Here is a 24,798-nt window from a genome sequence, read left to right as displayed (position 1 = left end):
TTAGGTACCTCAACATTTTGGCAAAAAGTGGAGGCAACACCAAAAAAGGGGGCCAAAGGGATTTAAAGACCAGTAATGGATTACCTCCCCAAACAATAGATTCATAACACAATAGAACCCCTGGGTCTATGAGACAGGAAGGGAAACAGGAGAGAAAAAGGAAGGAGAAAGAACAGCTTATCCTATGGGAGAGTCCCTTTTATAGGACGCTTCCCCTCACCCACCGGAGGGTGGCATGCTTCATCATAGGGCAACCTCCTCGCACTGTGACCGTCACAGTGCGGGCTACAACCCTAACTGAGAGGGAGGAGCTCAGCGATGTTTTAGTTGTTTTGGAGTAGGTATAGTGTCCTTATCTGGTTGTGTAGTTTGCTTATACATCAGATCTGCAGTATAATTGGTACAGTTCTGAGCCAGTCTTTCATAGTCTGCTCATATCGAGCTGTTTATAAATGGCATGGTGCAGATCTTGCACATCCTTCTTAGCCATATTTGGTTCAGTGCCTTATTCAGAAACCAGTCACGCAGGGAACAAGCAGGCTGAGAGCACAAGTTGGAAATCTGACTTCTTCCTTGCTGATCAGCGAGCATGCATGGGTACCAATAAATACATTTCACTTGGTTTCTGAGCAAACGGCTGTGTCTAGGGAGTTACTTTAATTTGCTCTTGTAAGGGTTCAAAGTATTTCCCTAACAGAAAGGTCCACACTCGATTGGACACATTCTTAGGCAATGGCGCAAAGATCCGGACAATCTAGGAAGCCCTTTATCTAACGCGGACCATATCAGTCCATAATCACCTGTTGCTTGCTCTGCGATGGACCCGTTCATGGCTTCCTGGGTGGCACCTACAAGTGGAGGCGGTGCACCACAACCTATTTTACGCAGCAAACGGTAAACACAGACCAGTACTTCATACTTTATATCAAATCAACGTGCTCCAGAGCAGCTGAGTGGAATGCATTCAAAGTGATGCTTAGGGGACACTGGATACGCACCACTTATGGCATTAAAAAAGGACTACAACAGGAAATCAACACCCTAGAACAGGAGACGAATCACCGCAGACCCATCACACCTCCCAACACTGTTAGCTGTGAGGCACGCCTACAACGCCATCTTAACCCAATTGCTTAGTGTGCATTAATGAGAATACGTTGCGAAGCAACACAGTGAGGGTGATAGGGCAGGGCGCTTGCTTGCCTGTTCCCTTAAAATGTGATTAATTTGAGGCGTAACTGGGTAGCTCATATACAATCAGGCTGAAATCAATGACGCCCGCGTGCGATTTTACGAATCCCTATACACTCCCCCAGCTGACTAATCCGAATCGGAGACAGCCCAGTATTGCAAGACTTCACTCCTACCCAGGCTTACCCACTCCCAGAAAATTGCTCTGGAGGCCCCCATAATGCTAGAAGAACTCATGAATGTGATCAGACAGCTCCTAATGGGGAAAACGCCGAAGGTCTCTCTGCTGAAATCTTTTCGCCATATAAGCCCAGACTGGCTACAAGACTGCTCGCCATGTTCCTGGAGGCACTTGCCTCTGGCTACCTCCTTTAATCCGTGAGGGAGGCACGGATAGTAGTGTTACCTAAACGTGACTGGGACCCTCACTGATGCGCGGTCATGCTGTCCGTGATCAATACCGAAAGGAAAATGCAAGCAAAAATATTGTCACTGTTATTCAACATCACCTACTGCATTAGTTCATATGGACCAATGCAGTTTTATACCCACCTAAAACACAGCCTTGAATCTCTGGCAGTTACTTCATGTAATGAACAAAGCGAAACACGAGGACGCCCCGATCCTTCCCTCAACTGACATTGAGAATACGCTCGACACAGTCCTCTGACCCTATTTATTCGCAGTCCTTCGGGGGTTCAGGTTTGGCCCCAACACCTTATGCTGGATACAGCTCCTGTACACGCACCCCTCAGGGAGGGTCTGCACGGAGTGAGACAATATGGCAGACATGGTCGATAGGGAGGAGTCCCTCCCCACCCTCTTGTTCGCCCTTGTGATGGAATGATTGGCACATTTGGTGCATGGGATGGCCCCGGATTGGGGAATCTGCCTGCCCAACCGCATGCATATTATTTCTATGTATGTGGATAACACCTTGATGTACCTTGAACAGTCACTACTGGGGGAGTTTCTCTACTGACGTGCCTTATCCACCTTTCCGAGCTCACGATCAGTTGGAACAAATCAGGCCTGTTCCCACTAAGTGAGACGACGTGGCCATCCACTTGGCTGATACCAAATCTGACAATACCATGGGGAGCATAAATTTGTCAATATCTGGGGATAAACGTCTACAGAGATTAAATTCTGCTTGCCAATGTTAACTTAGGCCGTACGATAACTAGCGCCCAACAATATATGGACTTTTGATGCCCACTGTCAATGGCAGGATCACCATAGCGAAGATGCTACTGCTAACCAGGGTTCTCTACTTTTTCCCTTCGATACCTCTTTTGTTGCTGATACAAGTTTCTCAGACATGGATGCATTGGATCAACTTGTTACTCAGCCTGTTGATCTGGGGTTTGAGGGAGACGATGAGTAGCGCTTGCCACACTACAAAGATTGATAGACTATGAAGCCTACTATCTGGCAGCATAATTAAAAAGTTGGATGTGCTGGCTGGCAAAGTAAGTAAAAGGAATTGATGCGTGAAATGGAGCCCATCTACCTCTATGAACCTACGCATTGCATGGACAGATGCAGTAATACTCGCAGTGGAGTACCTGTTCCCCAACAGCACCCTACACACCTATGACATCCTGGCAGACAGCTGGAAATTGGGGACGGGCGATATCCTCACACACAACACACTTCTGGCCACGGTCATAGATACATGGGGCGAAGGGGAGAACGAGCCGCCTAAGGTCCACACAATACATATTCTACTTACACACAGGGCCATCTCTGCCCTATATGAGTTGATATCTACTCCAAAGCATTAAAAGGTCGACTCGCTCAAACAGAAATGGGAACCATCACTTGATAATGAGCACATGGATAGCAGGCCTCGAAAAATCTATTCACCCACTCGCATAGCGAGTCCGATTTTATCAGGTGTAGCTATTTTTAAGACCTACTTGTCCGTTCTGGCGAGTGAACTTATGCTGGAAAGGAACAGGTGTTTTGTTCATTCAGAACTTAAATGAGCAATAAAGGTGCCTTTATCTCTTTTTTACATCTTGACACATTTGCTGTCTGTTCAAGGACAGACGTTCAAATGCCAGTTTTTTTTTTCCTAATTGCTGCTTATATTAGCCTGGAAAATGGTGTTTACTTTTCTTTCTCTTACCACAGTTGGAGGTCTTTGTCAAGTAAGCTGTATGACAATCATTATGAAACAATAGGCTGTTAGATGTCCGTTTTGTTGTGACATCAACAATTTAAATAGCTTATAAATAAATAGTATAAATATATTTAAAATATATCAAATTACGAAAGCACATTTTTTTATGTTGAAATTCAGAAGTGTGATTCGAACAAAGATTTAAATAGGAGCAAAATAAATCAGAACACTTCACTTAGTAATGTACAAATGACAAATATTTGCAGAAACTCAAATTCCAAAAATAGTTTGCACACAATATAGTTTTATCAGGAAAACCGCAAGTCAGTGGGAAATTTTGTGGCCATTTCAATGGAAAATATGCTGATTGAAAATGATAGTGTGCTACTGTGCTACCATTTCATGCTTTAGTTTTGCATTCATTAAAAATGATAGTTTTTAAACATGATTTGAGAAATCATCCTGCCCCGCCCTGATGACAATGCTGTAAATGAACAAAGAAGCAAGTCAAGGGTCTTGTGTATCATATTTGTGGCTAGAATTGTATCATATATGGAACACAGATTGCATCTAGTTAATTAAACAAAAATTTTGGGTACAGTAGACATAAGTAACTCGTGTATTTGAGGGTGCTCTCATATGTGATAATGAAGAAAATAGTTGGGAGACCAAGGCAGGAATAGTACAGGCATTCAGAGACAATTGGCCCTCAATGTAATGAGAGTTGGAATAAAAACAGCTTAATTTTATCAAACTGAGCCGAATGATGGGAAAACAATACTGATTTCTAAACCCAATTAATTACCTTATTGATGAAATAGACAGAGTACTCCTGGCTTTCAGTAGGTTTATCATGTAGACTATCCCACCCTTTTTGATAACTGATCTCTGAGCATTTCCCTCATTTCTAAATTCTCCCCTATATAAGCAATATTTATTATAATCGTGTGAATTCCACGTGTATGCTGTATTGTTTGTTCCCCAGTTCCTCCACCAATATGCCCTATACAGCATATGTGTAGTACAAATATGTGAGCCATATTTAGTGTTCCACTCTCAGATAGCACGTATGTTTCTCTTCATGTTGTTACAGGAATCACTGAATGCTCCATCTGCCCTCCTTTCTTCCCAAAAACTTGGGACAATTAATTAAGCTTTCAAGTTTCTCATTTATATTCATCTCGTTACTATTCTTAGTGATTTGTTTGGGATTTATAGGGACATGTCTATCAGGGTTTAAATCCATCAAGAATGGCAAATCTATTAACACAAATAAGAGGGCTCTGGATAGAGTTATGTCTCCATCTACACGTAGCTTATTATATATATGTGTGTGTGTGTGTGTGTGTGTGTGTGTGTGTATGTATATATATATATATATATATATGTATATATATGTATATATATATATATATATATATATATATATATATATATATATATATATATATATATATATATATATATATATATATATATATATATATATATATATATACATATATATATATTTCATGTGATCAAGGGCTGTTGAGCCCGAAACGCGTCATGGCGGCATTGCATTGAATAAACAAAAATAGCACCAATGAATGGGTGTCCGTCTCCTGCTTGAAAGTTTTTTGCAACCAGAAGCTTTCCGAAAAGTTGGAGTTTTACCATATATATATATATATATATATATATATATATATATATATATATATATATATATATATATACATACAAAAACATAGAAAATACAAAGAAATACAATATTCTAAATTAATGCATAAATTACAATCACGCGAATACCTAATTATCAATAAATCCGATAAAGGGGGCAACATAGTCATGTGGCCGCGAGAACTATATATGGAAGAAGCTAAGAAACATCTAGGAGATGAGGACTGTTACAACAAGGCCACGTTCAATGATCTGAAAAAAGTTAAAGAACTGTTGTCCAAAGAACTGTCAAAATGGAAAAGAATGGGCTTATTAAGTAAAAACGAGTTTGAATTCTTGAAAAATGACCATCTCATCACACCGGTACTATACTTTCTTTTAAAAGTACATAAACTAATATCCCCAGTACCAGGATGACCCATCATATCCGCACAAAGGGGACTGCTTGAAAATATGTCGAAATATGTTGACTTTTTTTCTCAGAGAGCATGTGGAATCTTTATGTTCATATATCCGTGACACTGGTAATTTTATAACTAAACTACAATCTGTAGAATGGAAACAGGATTACATCCTGTTGGTTATGGATATAAGCTCTCTATACACCAGTATTTGTCATGCTGATGGGATAAAAGCGAACAAATATTATCTATCTAAAAAAATCTAGTGTATTTTATCAACATAATGAAATGATACCGAATATGATCAACATATGTTTGACTAACAATTTCTTTATTTTCAATAAGGAAGTGTTTCAACAACTTCGCGGAGTGGCGATGGGGGCATGTTTTTCCCCCAGTTACGCGTGTTTACACGTCGGCTGGTGGGAGGAACATGTCCTCAGAACCACTCACAAGAGGATGTTTGACTCACATGTTATACAATGGTGGCGTTTCATAGATGACGTGTTTGTCATCTGGGAAGGTACTAAAGAATCAGTTTATGAATTTGTTATCAATATCAATGAATTAAATCTCAAGTTTACAGCAGAAATCAGTGAGGAGAAAATACAGTTTTTAGATGTGGAAATCTATATCACAGATAACTGCATAAATACTAAATTGCACAGAAAAAGCACAGCAGGTAATGCAATACTGCATGCTAGTAGCTCTCATCCGTACCATCTGATTAAAAGCATCCCATATGGAGAATTCCTGAGGATCAAACGTATATGTAATACAGATCAAGACCTCAAGGAATGCCAAAATATGGCATTTCAGAGATTTATCATGCGCGGAAATAAAGAGAAAGATCCGTTGACAGCTATGAATAAAGCCAATGCCTTGGATATAGCAACAACTAGAACTGTTTGTCATGATAAGGCAATGAATGAATCAGGTAACAACATAAGACTAATCACAGCATATAGTCAACAAGAAAAACAAGCATTGGCATAGCCAATAGATCTCGCCTTTGGGACCTTATAAGTGTTTAGCCATGCAACAGTTGCATAACTAAACACTTATAAGGTCGCAAAAGCGAGACCTATTGGCTATGCCGAGCGGCCGTGCTGCCGCGAAAGTGAAAGTGATCGCGATGCGATCAAACATCAAAGCGGCCGTGAAAGTGAAAGTAATCGCGGTAAAAGCAGCACCCGTGCACATGCACTGTAGGTCTAGGCTGGCCTGGTAGCACTTTTTGGAGCCCTCTCAATAAGTCTCGCCAGACCAGCGCATGCGCTGGGTCAGGCGAGACCTAACAACTTAAAAGGATAATCTTTAAAATTTGGCCCATTGTCAAAACTGACCTTACCATGTCTCAACTGGTGCCGGAGTTACCTAGTATTACCTTTAGACGGGCACCATCTATGAGAGACGCTTTGGTTGGATCTAGTCCAGAAACTATGACGACATCCAATTGGCTAATGAAAAGAAAAGGTTTCTTTAAATGCAGTTCATGCAGAGCCTGCAAATTTGGCAAAAACACAAGTGAAGTAATAGGAATAGCTGACTCTAACCCCATAAAAATCTCCAAAGTATATGTGGGAAGCACAAAATTGCAGGCTTTCAATCGCATCTTACAACATCTTAGAGCGATAGTGAACTCGGACCCCAGTTACCCAGTAGCAAGACATTTCAAACATGTTCACAAGAACAATCTAAATGATCTTAGCTACTTTGTCATTGATATGGTACCTAAATCTATTAGAGGGGGAAACCGAGAAAAGAAACTCAGACAATTGGAGTCATATTACATATTGACTCTGGATTCAAAAATGCCAAAGGGATTAAATAATGGAGAGGAAATGCACCATTTTTTATAGGAATATATTTTGTGATCTGATATAATTGTGACTACGACTATTTTAATTTCTCCTCATTACTGTCTGATATCATTATATGATATCGTTTTTTGATGTCTTCTTGGTTTTTACTCTTTGGTTTTTACTCATTGGACTTTTTACCTGGTTTTTAGACGGTTTTAATCATGGGTTTTTATCTGGTCTCCGGTTTTTTTACCCCTGATTTTACCGCTTTTACAGGTGAATCGCCAAGAATATATAGTGACAATAATGTTATTACAACACTTTTTGTCTTAATGCCTAGGTTGTCTAGTTGTTTTCGCTATTAAGTTGTCTACGTATGTAAGGACTGTCCATTATTGTAAAGTTTCCCGATTATATTTAAAAGGTATAAGCACTAGGCAATAATTCAGGTTGAAAGTTATCGAAAATATGATTATATGATAAACCCACTGGGGATAAACATTGTTCAACATCATATAAGCATGGTATCTATCATCTGAGATAAAAACTTTAAAACTATATCTCCTAAGAAAATAGGCTTCTCACAAACAAACACTTGTTTTATAATCTAGTTGTATATTTTATCAACAGTTATGCTGTTTTAAATAACTGGTGAAGTTTTAATATGATTTGTTGCACTCGCAATTTTTCATGTCTACATATTTATTTATCAATTATTGAGATTGTGAACAATATGAATGCTAATATTTGTGATAATAACATGAAGCAATATCACGGTTTTAATTGTAGGCGCCTATGGATGACTTCAAAATGAGTCTTTTTTCACTGTCTATTCACCAGTATTTAAATTCAGTTGGGTCGTTAGCATGTCATGTGATCAAGACAGTGTTTCACTGTCGAAACGCGTAATGCTGATACATTAAGAAATGCTGAGAATTTTAATACAATAAACTGCACTTGAAGAAGAACACGCTGTGGTCCGTACCTGCTTCCTTGGGGGATCCCAGGCACAACAGGAATTTGGAATCTCATATATAAATGTATATATGTATATTACCTACTGGCGGTCGCCAGTAGGTAGTTATAGTTAGGACCCTGTTTCCATAGGAAATCCGCAACATTCTATTTTAAATAACTTTGGCGCCGGTTGACGAATCCTCGCAAAATTTTCATAACTAATGGGGCGCTACGCTCCGCTCCTACCCTGAAAGTCTCGGGGTGATTCGTCAAGCGGGGGCTGAGAAAAAAGGGGGGTCCCAAAACGCGTTTCCCCATGCATTTTTCCATAGGACCTTTAGACACAGCTACAGCCCGAACGGCTGAACAGAATTACTTGTAATTTGGCAGAGAGGTAGCCATAAGGTCAAGGAAGTGCCTTTTGTAGGTCTGGTGTAAATCTGTTCAGTAGTTCCTGAGAAAATAGCATTTAAATCAATATATATATCTGTGGCAGCGCTCCGTGCGCTTACCGTGCGCTTACGGTAAGCTTACCGTACGCGTACGGTGCCGTGCGCTAGCGCGTTTCTGATTGGTTGTTAGATCAAAGTAAACATTCGAATCGGTCGAAACCAGGAAGTGTCGGCCGCCATTTTCTCTCTCGCACTCAGAGGGGGGGAGGAAAAACAAAGTTGGATAACATGAAAAGGGGCAGGCCAGACAGCTCCTAACCACCTAGGCTTGGTTAGGGTGTCCCAGAAGGACTCCCAAGGCCAAAAATTAATTGTTTTTTTTTTTTTTGAAAAAACGCCGAATGCGCTTACCGTACGCGTACGGCAAAAATATTAATAAAAAAAAAAATCCACATATTCCCCCCCCCCCCCCGTGTGCAAAAGGTTCCCGCAGGGCACCTTTTGTCCATGGCATAATTACCAATTGAACATTTAATAGATAACCTTTCACAACGAAGCGCATAATATGTCCTCCGTGTGCGGACGGTGCGCGAAGCGCATCGTGCGTACATGGCCCATCCAGCGTAACGTGGGCACGCGGTGTGCGTAGCGCACCGCGTGCCCACCGTGCGTGCACGGCACTAACTGCGTAAAGTGGAACGAACTGCGTGAAGTGGGCGCGCACGGCACGAACGGCGTAAAGTAACTTAGCATTTAAAAAACCGTACAAATTCACTGAAAAAACCATAGGTTTCACACACGTTATAGTTAGGAATTAGCATTTAAAAAACCTTGCAAATTCACTGAAAAAACCATAGGTTTCACACAAGTTATAGTTAGCTGTACATTTCACTCGTAAAAAACCAATGAAATTCCACGTTATAGTTAGTGCAGGCAACTATAACTCATGCGACCGCAATCCTCTGCTGATGCTAATACTGTATTTAGACACTTATTTGCCCATGTCTTCTTCCATTAAGTTTTAGCTATATATATATTACAAATATTTTTTTTTCATAAAGACACATATGTCATCAGCAGAGGATTGCGGTCGCGTGAGTTATAGTTGCCTGCACTAACTATAACGTGGAATTTCATTGGTTTTTTACGAGTGAAATGTACAGCTAACTATAACTTGTGTGAAACCTATGGTTTTTTCAGTGAATATATATATATATATATATATATAGATATATATATATATAGATAGATAGATAGATAGATAGATAGATATACACATACACACACACGCACATATATATATTAATTCAGTTAAAATTAAACCCCTACATACCTGCACTGATTCCCACTCGTCCGCCAGATACCCTTGAAGGCCCACAATGGAACACTGGTGGGAGATTTAGTCCAACTGGTAAAGCTTTAATTAATGTTGATTGGCTTAATAAGATTACAGTCCCGCTGAAGGAGGTGCCCAAAAGTGTTCCAGAAGATATGGCTTCACGAAATCAATCAGCATGTTTTATTGTTGTCTGTTAAGATCTAAACATTGGGATCCACACAACCTAAGCTCGCATTGTTGCTGTAAAGAGGTGGCTAATCTCTGCGAAATGTTGTGGTCCTGATTGGCCCCAACAAAATACCAATACAATAATTATTGTGAATGTAGCAGGAATATGCAAAAGACTGGTAGATACAGCTGGAGCGATCCCTAATAGAGGCGATAATTGGGAACACCAAGAGATCTATTAAGTGGCCCAAAGTGAAAGCAAATCTCAAAACATTTTACAACTTTTCCAGTACCACCCTGTCTCCCTATGTGTCTAGTACCCTTAATTATGTCCCTGTTTTTAAAATTCATAGTCATCACTTAAGTCATTAAAGTAACTTTTTGTAGAGGTGACCAGAGCTTGTCAATCTGTAAAAACCAGGAAAAATCCCTTGTATATAAGCGACAGTCTGAAGGCCAAATCGCAGCGGGTTTCAACCATAAAAAAACGCATGCTCCATTAGTGATTTGTGCTGCTAGATGTAAATATAAGCATACCATGCTTTCTCCTAAAAATCAAATTGAGTTACTCTAATTGGCATGATCTCTTAGAGGCCTCTCATACAAGAGGTCTATATAAACATACCTTTTTTTCTAGTAAAATCAAATGGAGTTACACTAATTGGCAGGATCTCTTAAAGGCCTCTCATAGAAGGGACATTATTTCTTTTACCCTCAAGTTTAAATTCATCACTTTGCTAATTTGTAACCGTGCACAATCTAGGGAAAAATTTGGCACCTTGTTATAACCAACTGAGCGCCATTTCTACACGTAGTGCAAAACGTAATATTTTCCATTTCTGACTCTGTGAAGACTATAGAGTCAATTTAAGCGGTCGAGGCCCACTAGCCCTGATAAAGTTCCCAGGGATCTTTACTTATTAGAGGTTGGAGAATTGGCACTGTACTTTATTTTACCATCAAATGCTATAATTGCGGTGCACCCATACCAGACTCCTGAAGAGAGTTGGAATTATTCACATTTATTAAAAAAAAAAAAAAAAAGGTGACAGACGCAACCCCAGTAATTATAGACATATTAGTTTGCTGGGTAACCCGCATAAGGTGCTTTGGAAGCAGGTTCTGGGGAAGCTCCGGCTATGCAGGAGTGAGTCTAAGAACTTATTACCTTCCCAGGTTGGCATCAGAGGTAACTTTAGTACAAGTGATTAAGTCTCCAGACTTGCCTTTATCTTGTGGAAAGATATATTAAATAATTAACATTACGTGGCTTTCATAGACTTGAGGGCTGCTTTGATCTTGTCGGTGTAGAAAATATTTGGGCCTCCAAGTCTAGGCGTGATTTTAATAGGTTTTTAATAGGTTGGCACCCAAACAATTCGACCAGAGAGGACCCTCAAATTTTGAATTCATTTCTCCGATCTCCCCGAAGCGCAAATAAGATTACGGGGGAGTCGCATCTAGCACCTTCATCTAAGGATTGGTGAAACGGCGCTTATTCGACCAGGTACTCATCTGAAAAATTGATCCCTACAGAGTAGTCTTGTGTTCCTGGTGCCGTTTATTGGGTCTCGATTGATGCCACATTATCTGCGAGTTGTGGAGGTTTTCTTTGTGCCCCAAGTCCTGATGACGCCCAGACGAAAAGGGCTGAAACGCGTCGACTTGACGGACTAGAGAAGCCCTCATACATGTGACTCTTAATTATAGGAAATACACAGCATCATCTAATCTAGAATGGGTTTGAGACACATTATTCCCCTGATTGGTGCTGGTGCAAGGGCAAAGTTTTTGATATGGGTTGCAATCCATACTTGGTAAAAAAAAATTGTTTTTTCGCAGCCCCTTATGAAATTAGGGTAACAAGGATTCTGTTCGTTTGGCAGAAGATACTGTGTGATGGTTCATGTATGTTAAATTTATATATGTATAATTTTTTGTATCACTTTATTGTATATATATGTAGATATTTTATGTGTTGTTTTATGTTTTTTGAAAAATATACACATAGAGATAAACATCTAGATCACTGACCGGTGAGTGTTTTTTCAATAAGATAAATGGTTTGAGGATATTATTTTCCGCTTGAGGTATCAATTAAGGTTTCCTTCAGATTTAGAAATTATTTTTTGATCGATTCCGCCGTATCAAGTTTTGTTTTTGCTGTTTATATTGCCCAGGTGCGGGTAAAGTATCAGGGCAACCCCCCTTTTAGTGCACATTACAGTAAGGCTTTACAAGTCTATATGTGCCCAAGTGCGATGGGGTAAGCAGGACTAGTAAACCCATTCCCATCATAAAATGCATACGTCAAGGATACGTTCTCTTCCCTACGCTCTTTTCATTATATATTAATGACTCATTTATTCATCTATCCGACTGCATTCACAAATCCCCAAACTCGACGGCATACTTATCGCAGGCCTACTTTTCACAGACATCACGTTGCTTATTTGACAAACCTCAGTGAGGCTGCAAAATCTGTTAAGTACGTTCAAATCTTCTCTGGTTTAAGGGGCTTGGAGATCAATATCCAACAAAGAAGGTTTATGGGATTTAGACCCTACAAGTCATTTTGTTATAACTTGAAGTCTTCCATTTTAACTATTTGGGTATTGGGGTCGACAGTGTCTCCCCCATATTGAGAAAAGCAGGGCAACAATGCCTCATAGAGCCTCTGCCATCATTAAATGTAATAGATAAACAACATTCAGTTTACTGTCTCCAGCATTCGAGGTTTATAGAGCAACAGCTCAACCAGCAGCCCTCTATGGGGCCCAGATCTGGGTGGTGGGCAGTATTAATGAACCTACCATCAGGGGAAATCATTTTGTCTGAGCCCTACTTAATTTACCACATAGCACTCCTGTTCTTCCACTTTATTTTGAAGCCTCTCTCTAAAGAATAAGCATTGTGGCAGCTCTTAGAGCAATACTTTACTGGGGCAGGCAGTGGATAACACAGTTAGAATCTTAAAGGGACAGTATGAGGAGATCTGAAGTCTAGAAAGGTGTTGTAAACTGCATTGGCTGCGCCATATCAAGTTTGTGTTTTTAGGACTGAAAAGAATGTGGTCTGACCCCAGTTCTATTAACCAGGCTGCAAAGGTTATTATTATAAAAGTGCCTACTGTCTCTATGTTGTGGCAAAATGGCAAATTATCACAGAAATAGGTTACCTTTTGGATTCAATTTTAGATCTGAAAGGATTTACACCAAATCACAAAAAGCTCACTTTCTGGGCCAAGATTGAACTTTCTACCAAATTTAGTATAATTCTGTTCAGCATTTATTGCGGTATTGAAGTTCAGATTTCCTATGGAAATATTAATAGGGAAATGAGTTTTGGGACCCTCCCTGCGACTCCCACTTAGCGTATCACCTCAAAACGTTTCAGGAAGGAGCAGAGATGGATGAGACCCTCCCCATCCCAATGGTGATACATGAATGAAAGAATCACAGCTCATGAGGAGTTTGTTTAGGGTCAAAAGGGCATCTATTGCCGAACGTTTATACTTGATATTGTTTTGCTATGTTCATTGTATCTTATTCAATTACCCCGCATTTGCCAGGATATTTTACAGTTCTTCCGTTGCCCCTTTGGCTCATCTGTTCATTTGTTTTCATCATGTTAAATTTCTGAAACTTGCATTTACTTTGTTTTCTTTGTATCTTTTTTGTAGATCTGTTTGGCGCAGAACTCTCCACCAACATTCCATTATGTGCTTGTAAATTCATTACACCGAATAATTACTAATGTAAGTTTTTAAAATGCTTTAACTATTGTTATGTTGTTGAATTGCATTTTAAATATTTTGAAAGCGCTGAAATATTTTTAATATTACCCTTTCAGTGTAACGAGAACAGATTAATACATATCTGGTAATCAGCCATCATCTTTGTACTCTTTCCCATACAGTGTCATAGATTGTACATGAAATACAGTGACACAAACTTCAGGTTCTCCATGCAGGCATTCTTATTAACTTGTTCTGGTATTGTATCCTCTGGTGGTTCCATCTTTGTATCTAATGTATGGTTTCTCTAATGGTTTGCTACTATTGCTCACCTTAGCGTCTGTTGTATGGTATGTTTCCATTTTGAATTCTTATGCTTAAAGTGAGGAAACTGTGATGGCAGTTGACCAGGACCGTGCGCTGGGGAGCTGTGACTGAAGTTTCTTCATCTTATTAAAAAAACCTACCCGTTTCTGCCTCCTTATGGACCTCAGGTTGGGAATGAGTGGCTCATCACCCTGTGCATGTTTTTAAAAAAATGGCAACACTTTTTCTTCATATTTTCAAGTTGATTCATTGAGTCCTATTTTACTTTCTAAGGTCTGCAGAGTGCCAGGTTTCTGTTTTCTGTGGATATGTTTGGATCTGCGTCAACCTCCTGTCTATTTTGGATGGATTTTTGTTTATTTATCCGGTCTTAATCTGTGTTTGTGCTATGTTGGAGAGCCATTCACTACTATGCCCTTTCTTGGACTGTGTACTGTCTGAGTTGTAGTGGATATGGAGCAGCTGCACCTGTTTTTTTAGTAAACTGTGCTCTCTGTGTACTTGCTATAATGTTTTTTTTAAATATTTCTTTTTATTGATGACAATTTTACAAAGAGCAGACACTCTACAAACATTAGCGATCAAGAGTGCACCAATTCTGTTACGTTTTCCACATAGAATACAGAGCCTGTCAATATCATGGAGGTAATACATTCAACAAGTTGTCCTGTTGGTCTACACTGGATCTTGCCCATGTCTCTGCTGTGGGGGCTCGCAAATTCCTCCCCTGTAAGTATTCCACTTTTCCCAAATCTGTGACCACTTGTTGGGACACCCTCTAGATTCATACACCGTCCTTTCTGTTAGCATGCACAAATCCATATTTCTCTCCCATGCTGTTAGGGATGGTGGCTCCTGCGCCCTCCACAATCTTGCAACGTTGCGTTTTGCAATTATCATACCAAGAGTCACCCATATTCTTTCTTTGGTGTTTAGGTCAGTAGGGCCCCATATATTCAGGAGGCACAACTTTATATTGTTGTCAATCTCGCATCCCATCACTTCTGCCATACATTTTGTAATCTCAGACCAGTACGTCTGTATATATGTACATTCCCAGAGTATATGTATGGAGGTTCCCACCTGTCCACACCTTCTCATGCAACCTGGTTCCATTCTATAGCCCATCTTTACCATTGCTGGGCCCGCAAGATAGATTCTGTGAAGCACCTTCAGATGTATCAGTCTCAACCTAGATGAGATGGCTACCTCCTTGGGGGAAGCCAGCGCCTCAAGTCATTCCTCGTCTTCTAACCCCGCCAAGTCATGGTCCCATTTAGATAGGAGCCGGAGAAGGGGATCAGACAGATTATTGATTAGTTTCTTTTAAGTCAAAGTAATGGCTTTCTCTGGCATGTACTCATCTAGGATTCTGTTTTCTAGTGGAGAGGATTATTGTGGCGTGTGTCCCCTAACTATTGCCGTCTGTAGTGCGTGTTTAATCTGTATGTATCTGAAATATTAGGAGTTGGCAAGGTTGTACTCTTTGCAATTGGGAAAAGGTGACTATTTCTCCCGCCTTCCACAGATCTCCAACCTTAGAGATGCAGATCAGATCCCATTGGTCGAAGCCCTTAGTGTTTCTGAGGTTGCCTAAGACTTCCGCGTCCCAATGTGTTTTTTTTACCCTCCCAAGCCAAACTTTTCATACCCATACGCCATACCTGTACTGCATGCATTGTGGGGCACATCAGTTTCAATTTAGTGGGATTGGTGTACAACACCCTTGGGAAATCACCCGCTGGTAGCAGCCATCTGTCCATTTGATATCCGGGGTGCCCCAGGGGCCTATAAATGCACTGGTTAATTGCTGTTGGTTGTGCAGCCCAGTAGTATCTTTTGATATCCAGGAGCGCAATCCCCCCCATCATACCACCCACATGTGAGTTTTTGAATGGCTATCCTGGATAGCTAAACCCAGCTCAGAGAACTCGGGCCAAATCCCATTTTTGTTAATACTGAAAACATGTAGGGCCATTCAATCATGCCGAACGCCATGGCGGTATCGAGGAATACCACCACCACGCCTTCACGTATTGTATTCACTCGATCTATAACTCCGTAAAGTCATCGTAGATAAAGAGAAGTATTTCTGGCTGGCATAAAGCCAGACTGATCCGGGTGCACCAATTTGGTAATAACTTGTAGTAAGCAGGTGGCCAGTATTTTCGCTGGGATTTTGGCTTCTGCATTGAGCAGTGATATTGGTCTATATGAGGAGCATTTGTTCTTGTGTGTTCCGTTTTTGTGAATAACCACTATGGTTGCTAACCTCTGATCTACTGGGAGTGCTCACATCTCTCGCTAGGGGCGAGTTTGTACAGTTCAATAGGCAAGCCATTTGGGCCCATTGCTTTGCCCGCCCTCAAATCTTGTACAGCTTTTTCGACCTCTGTAGCGGCTAACTTCTGTTCTAATTCGTCACGATCTTCATCAGAGAGCACGGGCAGGGAGATATCTTTCAGGAATGCATCTGCATCCTCTCTCGTACAAGTCGTTTGGGATCTATAGATCTGGTCATAGTAGTTGCCAAATGCGTTTGCAATTTTTTGCGGCTCAGTGTATATAATGTTAAGTTTATCCCTAAGTTCCACCACTACTCTGTTAGCTTGTTCTCTGCGATCCAATCATGCTAATAATTTCCCGGCCTTTTCCCCTACCTCGTAAATTCTACTGAGTGTTGCCCTGTGTTGTCCTTTGGCAGCTTCCGTGGCTCAGGCCATATATTGTTTTGTCTTTAATTTCAGGGAATGCCTAACTTCATCTGTATTAGTTTCTCGTAATTTACTTTCCAATTCCAGTATCTCTGCTTCAAGACTTGCCAGGGCTACTTGCTTTTCTTTCTTGGTGCCCGCAATCTGGGAACCATCATAGCCTCTAATTATAGTTTTAAAGGCCTCCCACAGTGTCTGTTGAAATAAAGATAAGTTTTTTCTTCCTATTTTTTCTTTTATCAGGGGAACCTTGAGATACCATGAATTTATTGGGGCCACCCTACCAATCTGTGGCTCCCCTACTTCTATCAGGGCCCAGATAGGTGAATGATCTGATGTTCCCCTCGCTAGATGTCTTTCTTCAGTGACCTGATCTAGCTGGTCTGCTGGTGTGACGATATATTCTTTTCTAGACATGCTATGGTGGGCACCTTCGTAAAATGTCTATTGCTGCTCTATGGGATGGCGTGCCCTCCAAATATCAGAGTCCCATTGCTTCCATGAAATTGTGGATCTGTGTACGGAAGGCTGCAAGTTTTTGATGGGCAAGCGATCGAGACTATCTGAAACAAGTGAATTGAAATCTTCCCCCAACAAAGAGTCTCCCCTCCGGCAAAGCAAGCAGGAGGTCGCTCAGGTGCCTAAAAGGCGGAGACATGGAGGCCAGGCGGTATATACACTGACACTAGGTTCAATACGCAGCCTTCCCATCTCCCCTAAACCGATACGAATCTACCCAGGTTATCCGTTCATGTGTGGTCAATAGCCAACTTGAAGCTTTTAAGCATCATTAGGCCCACTCCTCGGGATCCAGTACTGAGCGCAGAGTCGGCCACAAGCCGAAAGCCCCATCTGGTTAATGCCTTGCAGACATTCCCAACAAGTGTGTCGTGTAGGAGAGTGGGATCTGCTTCACATGTTTACCATCACTTTTTGCTGGTGTTTCACTGTTTTTCGACGTTAGTCTGGCTAAGACCCTGCTATTCAGAGCCCCAGCCAGTTGCTTCCTCTCTAAATTGATTGCATGTTCTTTAGGTACACTCCAGATTGGATTCTGGGGTACCCTTGTGAGTCCCTAGTATATGGTATACTATGTCCCCAGGGCATAGGTACCCCAGAGGCCTACCAGGGGCTTAAGCATGTATTATGCCACCCCTGGAAAGCCACCCAAAATGACACCACAGGTCTGCTACTGCAGCCTGGGTAAGGTGGTGCATGCACCCCTTACTGAGGTATAGGTTCACTATACCTCTCCTATCTGAAAGAAACACGTTAGTTAGATTCCTCACGTTAGAATATCCCCAGGCGTCAGACTGGATCCGGAAGATTTTTCGTCAGCAATACCCCTTGCGCGTCGCTAGGCGTCGTCTGCGGCTCCGCGTCCGTCGTCGGCGTCGTGCGGCGAAATGACGTCGTCGGAGTACTTAGACGCCGCCCTCGAGCGCTGACGTCAGTTCTTCTTTTTTCCGCGCCAGTAAGCGCAGATCCGGGAGAGCTACCCCTTTAGTCAATTTTTGACTAACTTTTTGATCCTTTTTGCAACAAACAGGGCGGGGTGGGGTCGTGGACCCTTTGTCAGGAGGCTCTGCGCCTCTGGACATGGCTGGAACACCAGGGCGTCACCCTGGTGGTTCAACATCTGGCGGGCTCTCTGAACGCCAGAGCAGACTAACTCAGCCGCTGGTGCATGATGGATCACGAATGGCGTCTGAACTCCGAAGTGGCGCAAGGTCTCTTTCAGCAGTGGGGATAGCCTTGGTTAGATCTATTCGCCACCGAAGAGAACGCGCAATGTCAGCAGTTCTGCGCGTTGGAATTTCCAAGGCGGCACTCGCTTGGCGACGCTTTTCGTCGCGAGTGGAGTTGCGGTCTGTTGTACGCCTTTCCGCCTATACCACTTCTGCCCAGAGTGCTGAAGAAGATCAGGCACGACCGGGCCCAAGTTATCTTGGTGGCTCCGGATTGGGCACGAAGGTACTGGTATCCCGAGCTACTCAGTATGCTGACCGATCCTCCGATACGTCTGCCCCTTCGGGAGGATCTTCTGTCGCAGCAGCAGGGGACGGTCCTCCACCCGAACCTGTCCAGCCTCCACCTCCATGCGTGGAGATTGAGCGGCGGCAGTTGATGCCATTTGACTTGCCTCTTGAAGTCTGTGATATCATTCTGGCAGCCAGGCGTCCCTCCACAAAGACGGTATACGCCTGCCGGTGGAACAAATTTGTGGCATGGTGCACAGCAAAGGCTGTGGATCCCCTTTCCGCCCCTCTTTCTGAGGTTCTCCTCTTTCTTCTTTCTTTGGCCCGGCAGGGCTCTGCCCTGGGCACTCTGAAAGGTTATCTTGCTGCCATCTCTGCCTTCTTGCGGCTTCCTAATCAGCCTTCTCTTTTCAAGTCCCCTGTAGTTACACGCTTTCTAAAAGGCATTACTCACACGTTCCCTCCTGTCCCTTTTGTAATGCCTCAGTGGGACTTGAATCTTGTCTTGACATTCCTGATGTGCGCTCCCTTCGAGCCTCTTCACAATTGTCCTCTTCGTCTTCTGACTCTTAAGACTGCTTTTCTGGTAGCCATCACCTCGGCTAGACGGGTGAGTGAACTCCAGGCTTTATCTTCAAAGCCTCCTTTTCTGTCTGTTCATCCGGACAAGGTTGTCCTTCGGCCTCGTCCCTCCTTTCTTCCGAAAGTGGTGACTCCATTTCATCTTGGGCAGTCTGTCACCTTGCCCACCTTCTTTCCGCCTCCGCATCCTTCCAAAGAGGAAGAGAGGCTCCACCGTCTGGACCCAAAACGTGCGCTCTCCTTTTATCTGGACCGCACAAAGCAGTTCCGGGTGGACGACCAACTTTTCGTTGGGTACGTGGGTGCTAAGAAGGGGAAAGCGGTGCGCAAACGGACCATCTCTCGGTGGGTCGTTTTGTGCATCAACATTTGTTACTCCTTGGCAAAAAAGGACCCTCCTGTTGGGCTGCGCGCCCACTCCACTCGGGCCACAGCGGCTACTACTGCTTTGGGACAGGGTGTCCCTTTGCAGGACATCTGTCAGGCGGCGACGTGGGCTTCGCTACACACGTTTGCCAGGCATTATTGCCTTGACAGCCAAGTCCGGAGGGATGGCTTCTTTGGCCGTTCTGTCCTCCAGGACTTTCTGGTATGATCTTGGTTCGCAGACCCACCACCGGGGATGGTATTGCTTGGGTATCTATTCTAAGGTGAGGAATCTAACTAACGTGTTTCTTTCAGATGAACAAGTTACTTACCTTCGGTAACGATGTATCTGTAAGAAACATTAGTTAGTTAGATTCCTCACCGACCCACCCATCCTCCCCGTTCTGCGAACTGACATCTAGGGTTAAGGTTATCCTTTTCAGGCCCCTAGATTTTATTTTTGGCACCAGTGTCGGTCTTTGCATGGCTCTGCGTTCCTGGCGCGGAAAGCTATGTACAAGAACTGACGTCAGCGCGCGAGGGCGGCGTCTAAGTACTCCGACGTCATTCCGGCGCACGACGCCGACGACGGACGCGGAGCCGCAGACGACGCCTAGCGACGCGCAAGGGGTATTGCTGACGAAAAATCTTCCGGATCCAGTCTGACGCCTGGGGATATTCTAAGGTGAGGAATCTAACTAACTAATGTTTCTTACAGATACATCGTTACCGAAGGTAAGTAACTTGTTCATCACTGCACATAGTAACCAATCCTGAAGGCAGGGTGCTTGGTTATATGTGAGAGGATGCCCAGGCATGAGCTGAGCCCCTCCACAGCCTTCGGAATCTCTTCTCTGGGGTTGTCAGTGGTGCAGCCTGACCATATACTCTTAAGTGCATTATATCTAAAACGGTTAATGCTAACTTGGGACTGACTGCACGGAAACATGTTGTGTTTGGTGTCAAACACCTTGGAATCATACCCCAACATCAGTTCTTGATGTGAGGATATGATCCCACCCTTCTAGAGGGAGAGACATGACAGTACTGGTATACCCAGTAGAAATCTAATAGAGCCCTGGCATCACAAAATGGATACTGCAGCCACAGACACGGGTCTGGCCTCCTGCTGCTGACCGAAACTCCGACAGGGGAGGCCGGGACAATAGGTTTTCTGTCACAGGGGAGGCTTACGTGTATTGGGGCTGGGTGGGAGTGCTTTGAAGTCCTACACTGGGGGCACATTTGGTGTCCCTGTGCATAGTCCACCTCAGACCAGTTCAAGGGCTTCTAGCCCGTGCCCTGGCGTGAAACTGGACAAAGGAAATGGGTGTAGCCACCCCTCTTTCCAAACCCTCCCATAGGTGGGTCCCCAGAGCTAGTCCAACCCCTTCCTTAGGTATAAGTAAGGAACCTCTGTAACCAGAACTTTGGATATCCCTGGACGAAACTCTGAAGCTGAATCCTGGAACTTCAAAGCTCTACTAAAGACTAGAGGACTGAAGAAATCTCCCTTTGGGTCAAGGAGTTACTCCCCTGCTTGGCAGGCACCAACAAAGCAAGTTGCCGGTCTGCATTTCCGAAGCTCCCGCCGGACTCTGAAGGATTTGCAGCCCAGGAAGAGGATTTCCAGACATCACAGAGGCTGACCCTAGTCCCCAGCAAAGCCGAGACCCGCATCCCTCGTGAGTAGCTTGGAACCGGAACTCCTGGTCACCGTGCACTTTTGCAAGTGCATTGACTTGTCGACGTCTCTTGAAGTCGTGCTTGGGGTTACTTGTAGCCCCCACCTCAAGCAGAGAGTCCACCGAAGATTGTCGGCCATTTCACCCAGAGTGACCCATGAGCCGCCATTTTGTGTTTCCTCACGAGGTCCCGCCGCGATCACTGGTCCATCGACTGGTGCGTCCTTGAGGGGTTAACTTTGAATTTCCTTGGGCTTCCCTGGTTGCTCCAGACGTGCCCCGACTCCCAACCAAGTGGTGAGTCCCTCAGACTTTGCTGGTCTGCACCAAAGCATTTTTCTCCTTTTTGCATGGGTTGCTGTTGCCAAGGCTTGTTGTGTCCAATACGGGCACCGACGCTGCAGCACTCGACATCCTTCGTGGGACAGCTTGACTCCAGCTCCTGGTCGTCCTCGACGCCTCCTGGCTGAAGAGTCCAGCTTCACCTCCTTCACCTGAAATCACCCGCTATCGGTGGGCATTCGCCTGTCGCCTTCCTGTTCACTGGCAAGTGACCCAGACTCTGTCCCCTCTGCTTTCAGGTGCTTCTTGACTTCGACCCAGGCTTGGATCTCTTCGGACACTTTGCATCTTCCTGGCAGCAGCACTTCTTCGCCAGCTACCATTGAAATCGACTACGCAACCCGACACCATTTGACACCTATGCACCCGGCTTCCCTGGGTGAGGTAACACGAGTACTCTGGTGCTCCAGTGGGTGTTGACCCTAGAACTTCCTTAGTCCCAAAGGGTTTGGTCCTGACTCATTTCTAAGTCTCTTTAATCTTTAAAAAATCTAACCCCGACTTTCCCCATAGAAGCTAACGGGAGCTCGCTGCTGTGTTCTCACACTGCACACGGTCCCTGTGGGTCCCCTATGTCACTACCTTGGGTGGTTCCTTGGGGTCCCAGCGATTCTACAGCTTCTAGGCCTTGTGTCTAGTTAAGTCGTGGTTCTTTCACCTCTATTTTAGTATATGGTTTGGCCCGCCTCTTGGGCTTGACTTGTATTTGTGCCTATTACTGTCATATTTAAAGTGTAACTTATGTGGTTTGACCTCTAGCCTCATAAAGAGACTAGGAGGGTGTGTTTAGAAATAAATACATATATTTTATATATATGTACCTGGTGTGGTTGTCTTTCATTTAGCTATTCAAGAGATTATAGACTGGTAAAACAAGCTTCTTTACATTCCTTCAAGACTTAGTCTGAAGGCTGCTCTCCATAGCTACCACTAGGATAGCTTTCAATAAAGGTTGTCTTTAACCTATAACCAATAAGGGGTTGTTTGGACTGGTACAAGGTGCCCACTAAAATTAGTGGACAGTATATACCAGGCCAACTTCTCACATGTCTCCTGGAGCAAAATTACATCGAGCAAATGTCGCTTTAAATATTGCAACACTATACCTCTTTAGTTTATCGCCCAAGCCATTTACATTCCAGGACAACAATTTAAGTCCCTGCTTTAACCCCTTCGGCGCTCATGACGGAACGGTTCCATCATGAGCGTCGGTTGGGCTGTGCTCATGACGGAACCGTTCCGTCATGAGCCCGCCCGCGCAACGAACCTTCAGCGTGGCGCGGGAATCCGCGCCGCGCTGAAGGGGTTAAAAGTGGTCCCATTTCCAATTACAATAACATTGTGTTTCATTAATTGAATCAATTCAGGTATCTTGCAATCTAGGTATATCACATACAAACATCGATCACTCCATTTCTCTTGCTTCTCAGTGCAAAGTGTGAGAGCCCTATTGACCCGTTCCGGTCATACCAAGTCATCAGTAACTAAACAAAAGAAAAAAACGTAACAAACACCTCTTCCCCCCCTCCCCCCCCCCCCCCTTCCTGTCAACATATGTTTCTGAATGCATCTTATGTTTTTCCTCGACAGCAGCGGAGTTACTTGCTGACGGAAATCCCACCACCCCAACATCCCATACCCCCTCCCTACATGGCGGTATTAGAACCTCCCGCCTCCCCAATTCTGCAGAGCGCCTATCGCCTACCCCTGAAACTGTTGGTGCATGGACCAGCCGCCCACCCGTTCAGCATCAAATGTTAGTGAGAAAACCTTGTCAATACTAGAACTTCTTTGGAGACCTGGTCTATCCCTTAATATTCCTACTCCCCAGTCTCTGCGAGGAAATAGACCATGTACTGTTCGATACCTTACTTGTATGTTCACTGAGGAAGGGGAGTGTCACTGAGGCCAAAAAAGAAAAGTGCATCTTATCTCAAACTTATAACACCATAAAGTGCAGTGTAGCTATTTTGGGGTGTCATCCTCCAGTGGGGTGCCGCCAGATTCAGTTCCTGTATCTTGCTCATCACAGGATTGCCCCAGTCTGGTCCGTTGACTTTGATGATTCCTCTTCCCCACAGTTTGCCATCCTTCGAACCAGTCCCAAGCTTCATCAGGGGTAGCAAAGACCCAGACTTTTTCTTCTGCTTAAACACGCAGTTTAGCTGGGAAGAGCATTGCGTATTCAACACCCTTTTCACACATGGCCTTCTTTATCTCGAGGAATCTGCGTATTTGGCACTGGACTTTGAGCGTAAAATCAGGAAAGAAGGTCACATTACTGTTCTCAAATGTAACAGTTGGCGCAGTCCAGGCCTCATGTAATATGATATCCCTGTCTCTATAGTTGAAAATCTTTGTCACAATTGGTCTTGGAGGTGCTCTGGGTTTGGGCCTGCCTCCGGGTACTCTGTGTGCCGTTTGACCGTGAAGGATTTTGATAGCCTAGTAGGCTGCAAGTGGGTAGTCACCAGCTCCTCAACAAACAGGTCAGTCGCTTGCTCCTCTGCATGTTCCGGCACTCTGAGAATTCGTATATTATTTCGTCTAGACCTCCCTTCATATTCATCAAGTTGTTCAGCCATCTTTTTGTTACAGACCTGCAGTTCAGTCATTTGCTTTGTGAGCGTCAAAGTGTCTTTGACTAGGGATCTGGTGGTAGATTCCACTTCTTTAATTCTAGTGTTCATTTTTTGCATATCAGCCCGTATTAGAGACACCTCAGTAGAGACAGCGTCAATTCTAGTTTCAAGCAATGTTCTTATCGTTGTAATGGCCGTCAGTATGTCTGTCCCTGGGATGCTTCCGACCTTCTCCGCTGACACTCTGGCAGTTCCTTCTCACATCTCTGTATAGCCGTGTTTAATGTGTTTAGCTCATGCCTTTTGCCAAAGTTATGTCTGCAGTCTCCCGGTCCTGCCCCCACAATTACTGGGCTGTCTCAAACTGCCCGGTGCCTTTGCCGTTTGTCTCAAGCAAACATAGATATTTCACAGTTCAGGGGGCACCTTCGGCGACCAAGAA

At 43.5% G+C, this 24,798-nt stretch overlaps 1 protein-coding gene across 12 annotated transcripts in view; it reads left to right on the top strand.

The window, feature by feature from the left end:
* Positions 1–24,798, top strand: part of NF1 (neurofibromin 1) — a 1,956,660-nt gene that overhangs the window by 537,454 nt on the left and 1,394,408 nt on the right. For all 12 annotated transcript variants that reach the window (XM_085649550.1, XM_085649547.1, XM_085649544.1 and 9 more), the window contains exon 11: positions 13,726–13,800. In XM_085649550.1, coding sequence (XP_085505676.1) covers positions 13,726–13,800 — 75 coding nt within the window. The remainder of the gene's footprint in view (positions 1–13,725; positions 13,801–24,798) is intronic.

Source organism: Triturus cristatus, chromosome 3_2 (assembly GCF_964204655.1).
Source record: "Triturus cristatus chromosome 3_2, aTriCri1.1, whole genome shotgun sequence".
NCBI lineage: Eukaryota > Metazoa > Chordata > Amphibia > Caudata > Salamandridae > Triturus > Triturus cristatus.
Note: the sequence above shows the minus strand (reverse complement) of the source record. Positions and strands in the feature narration are given on the sequence as shown.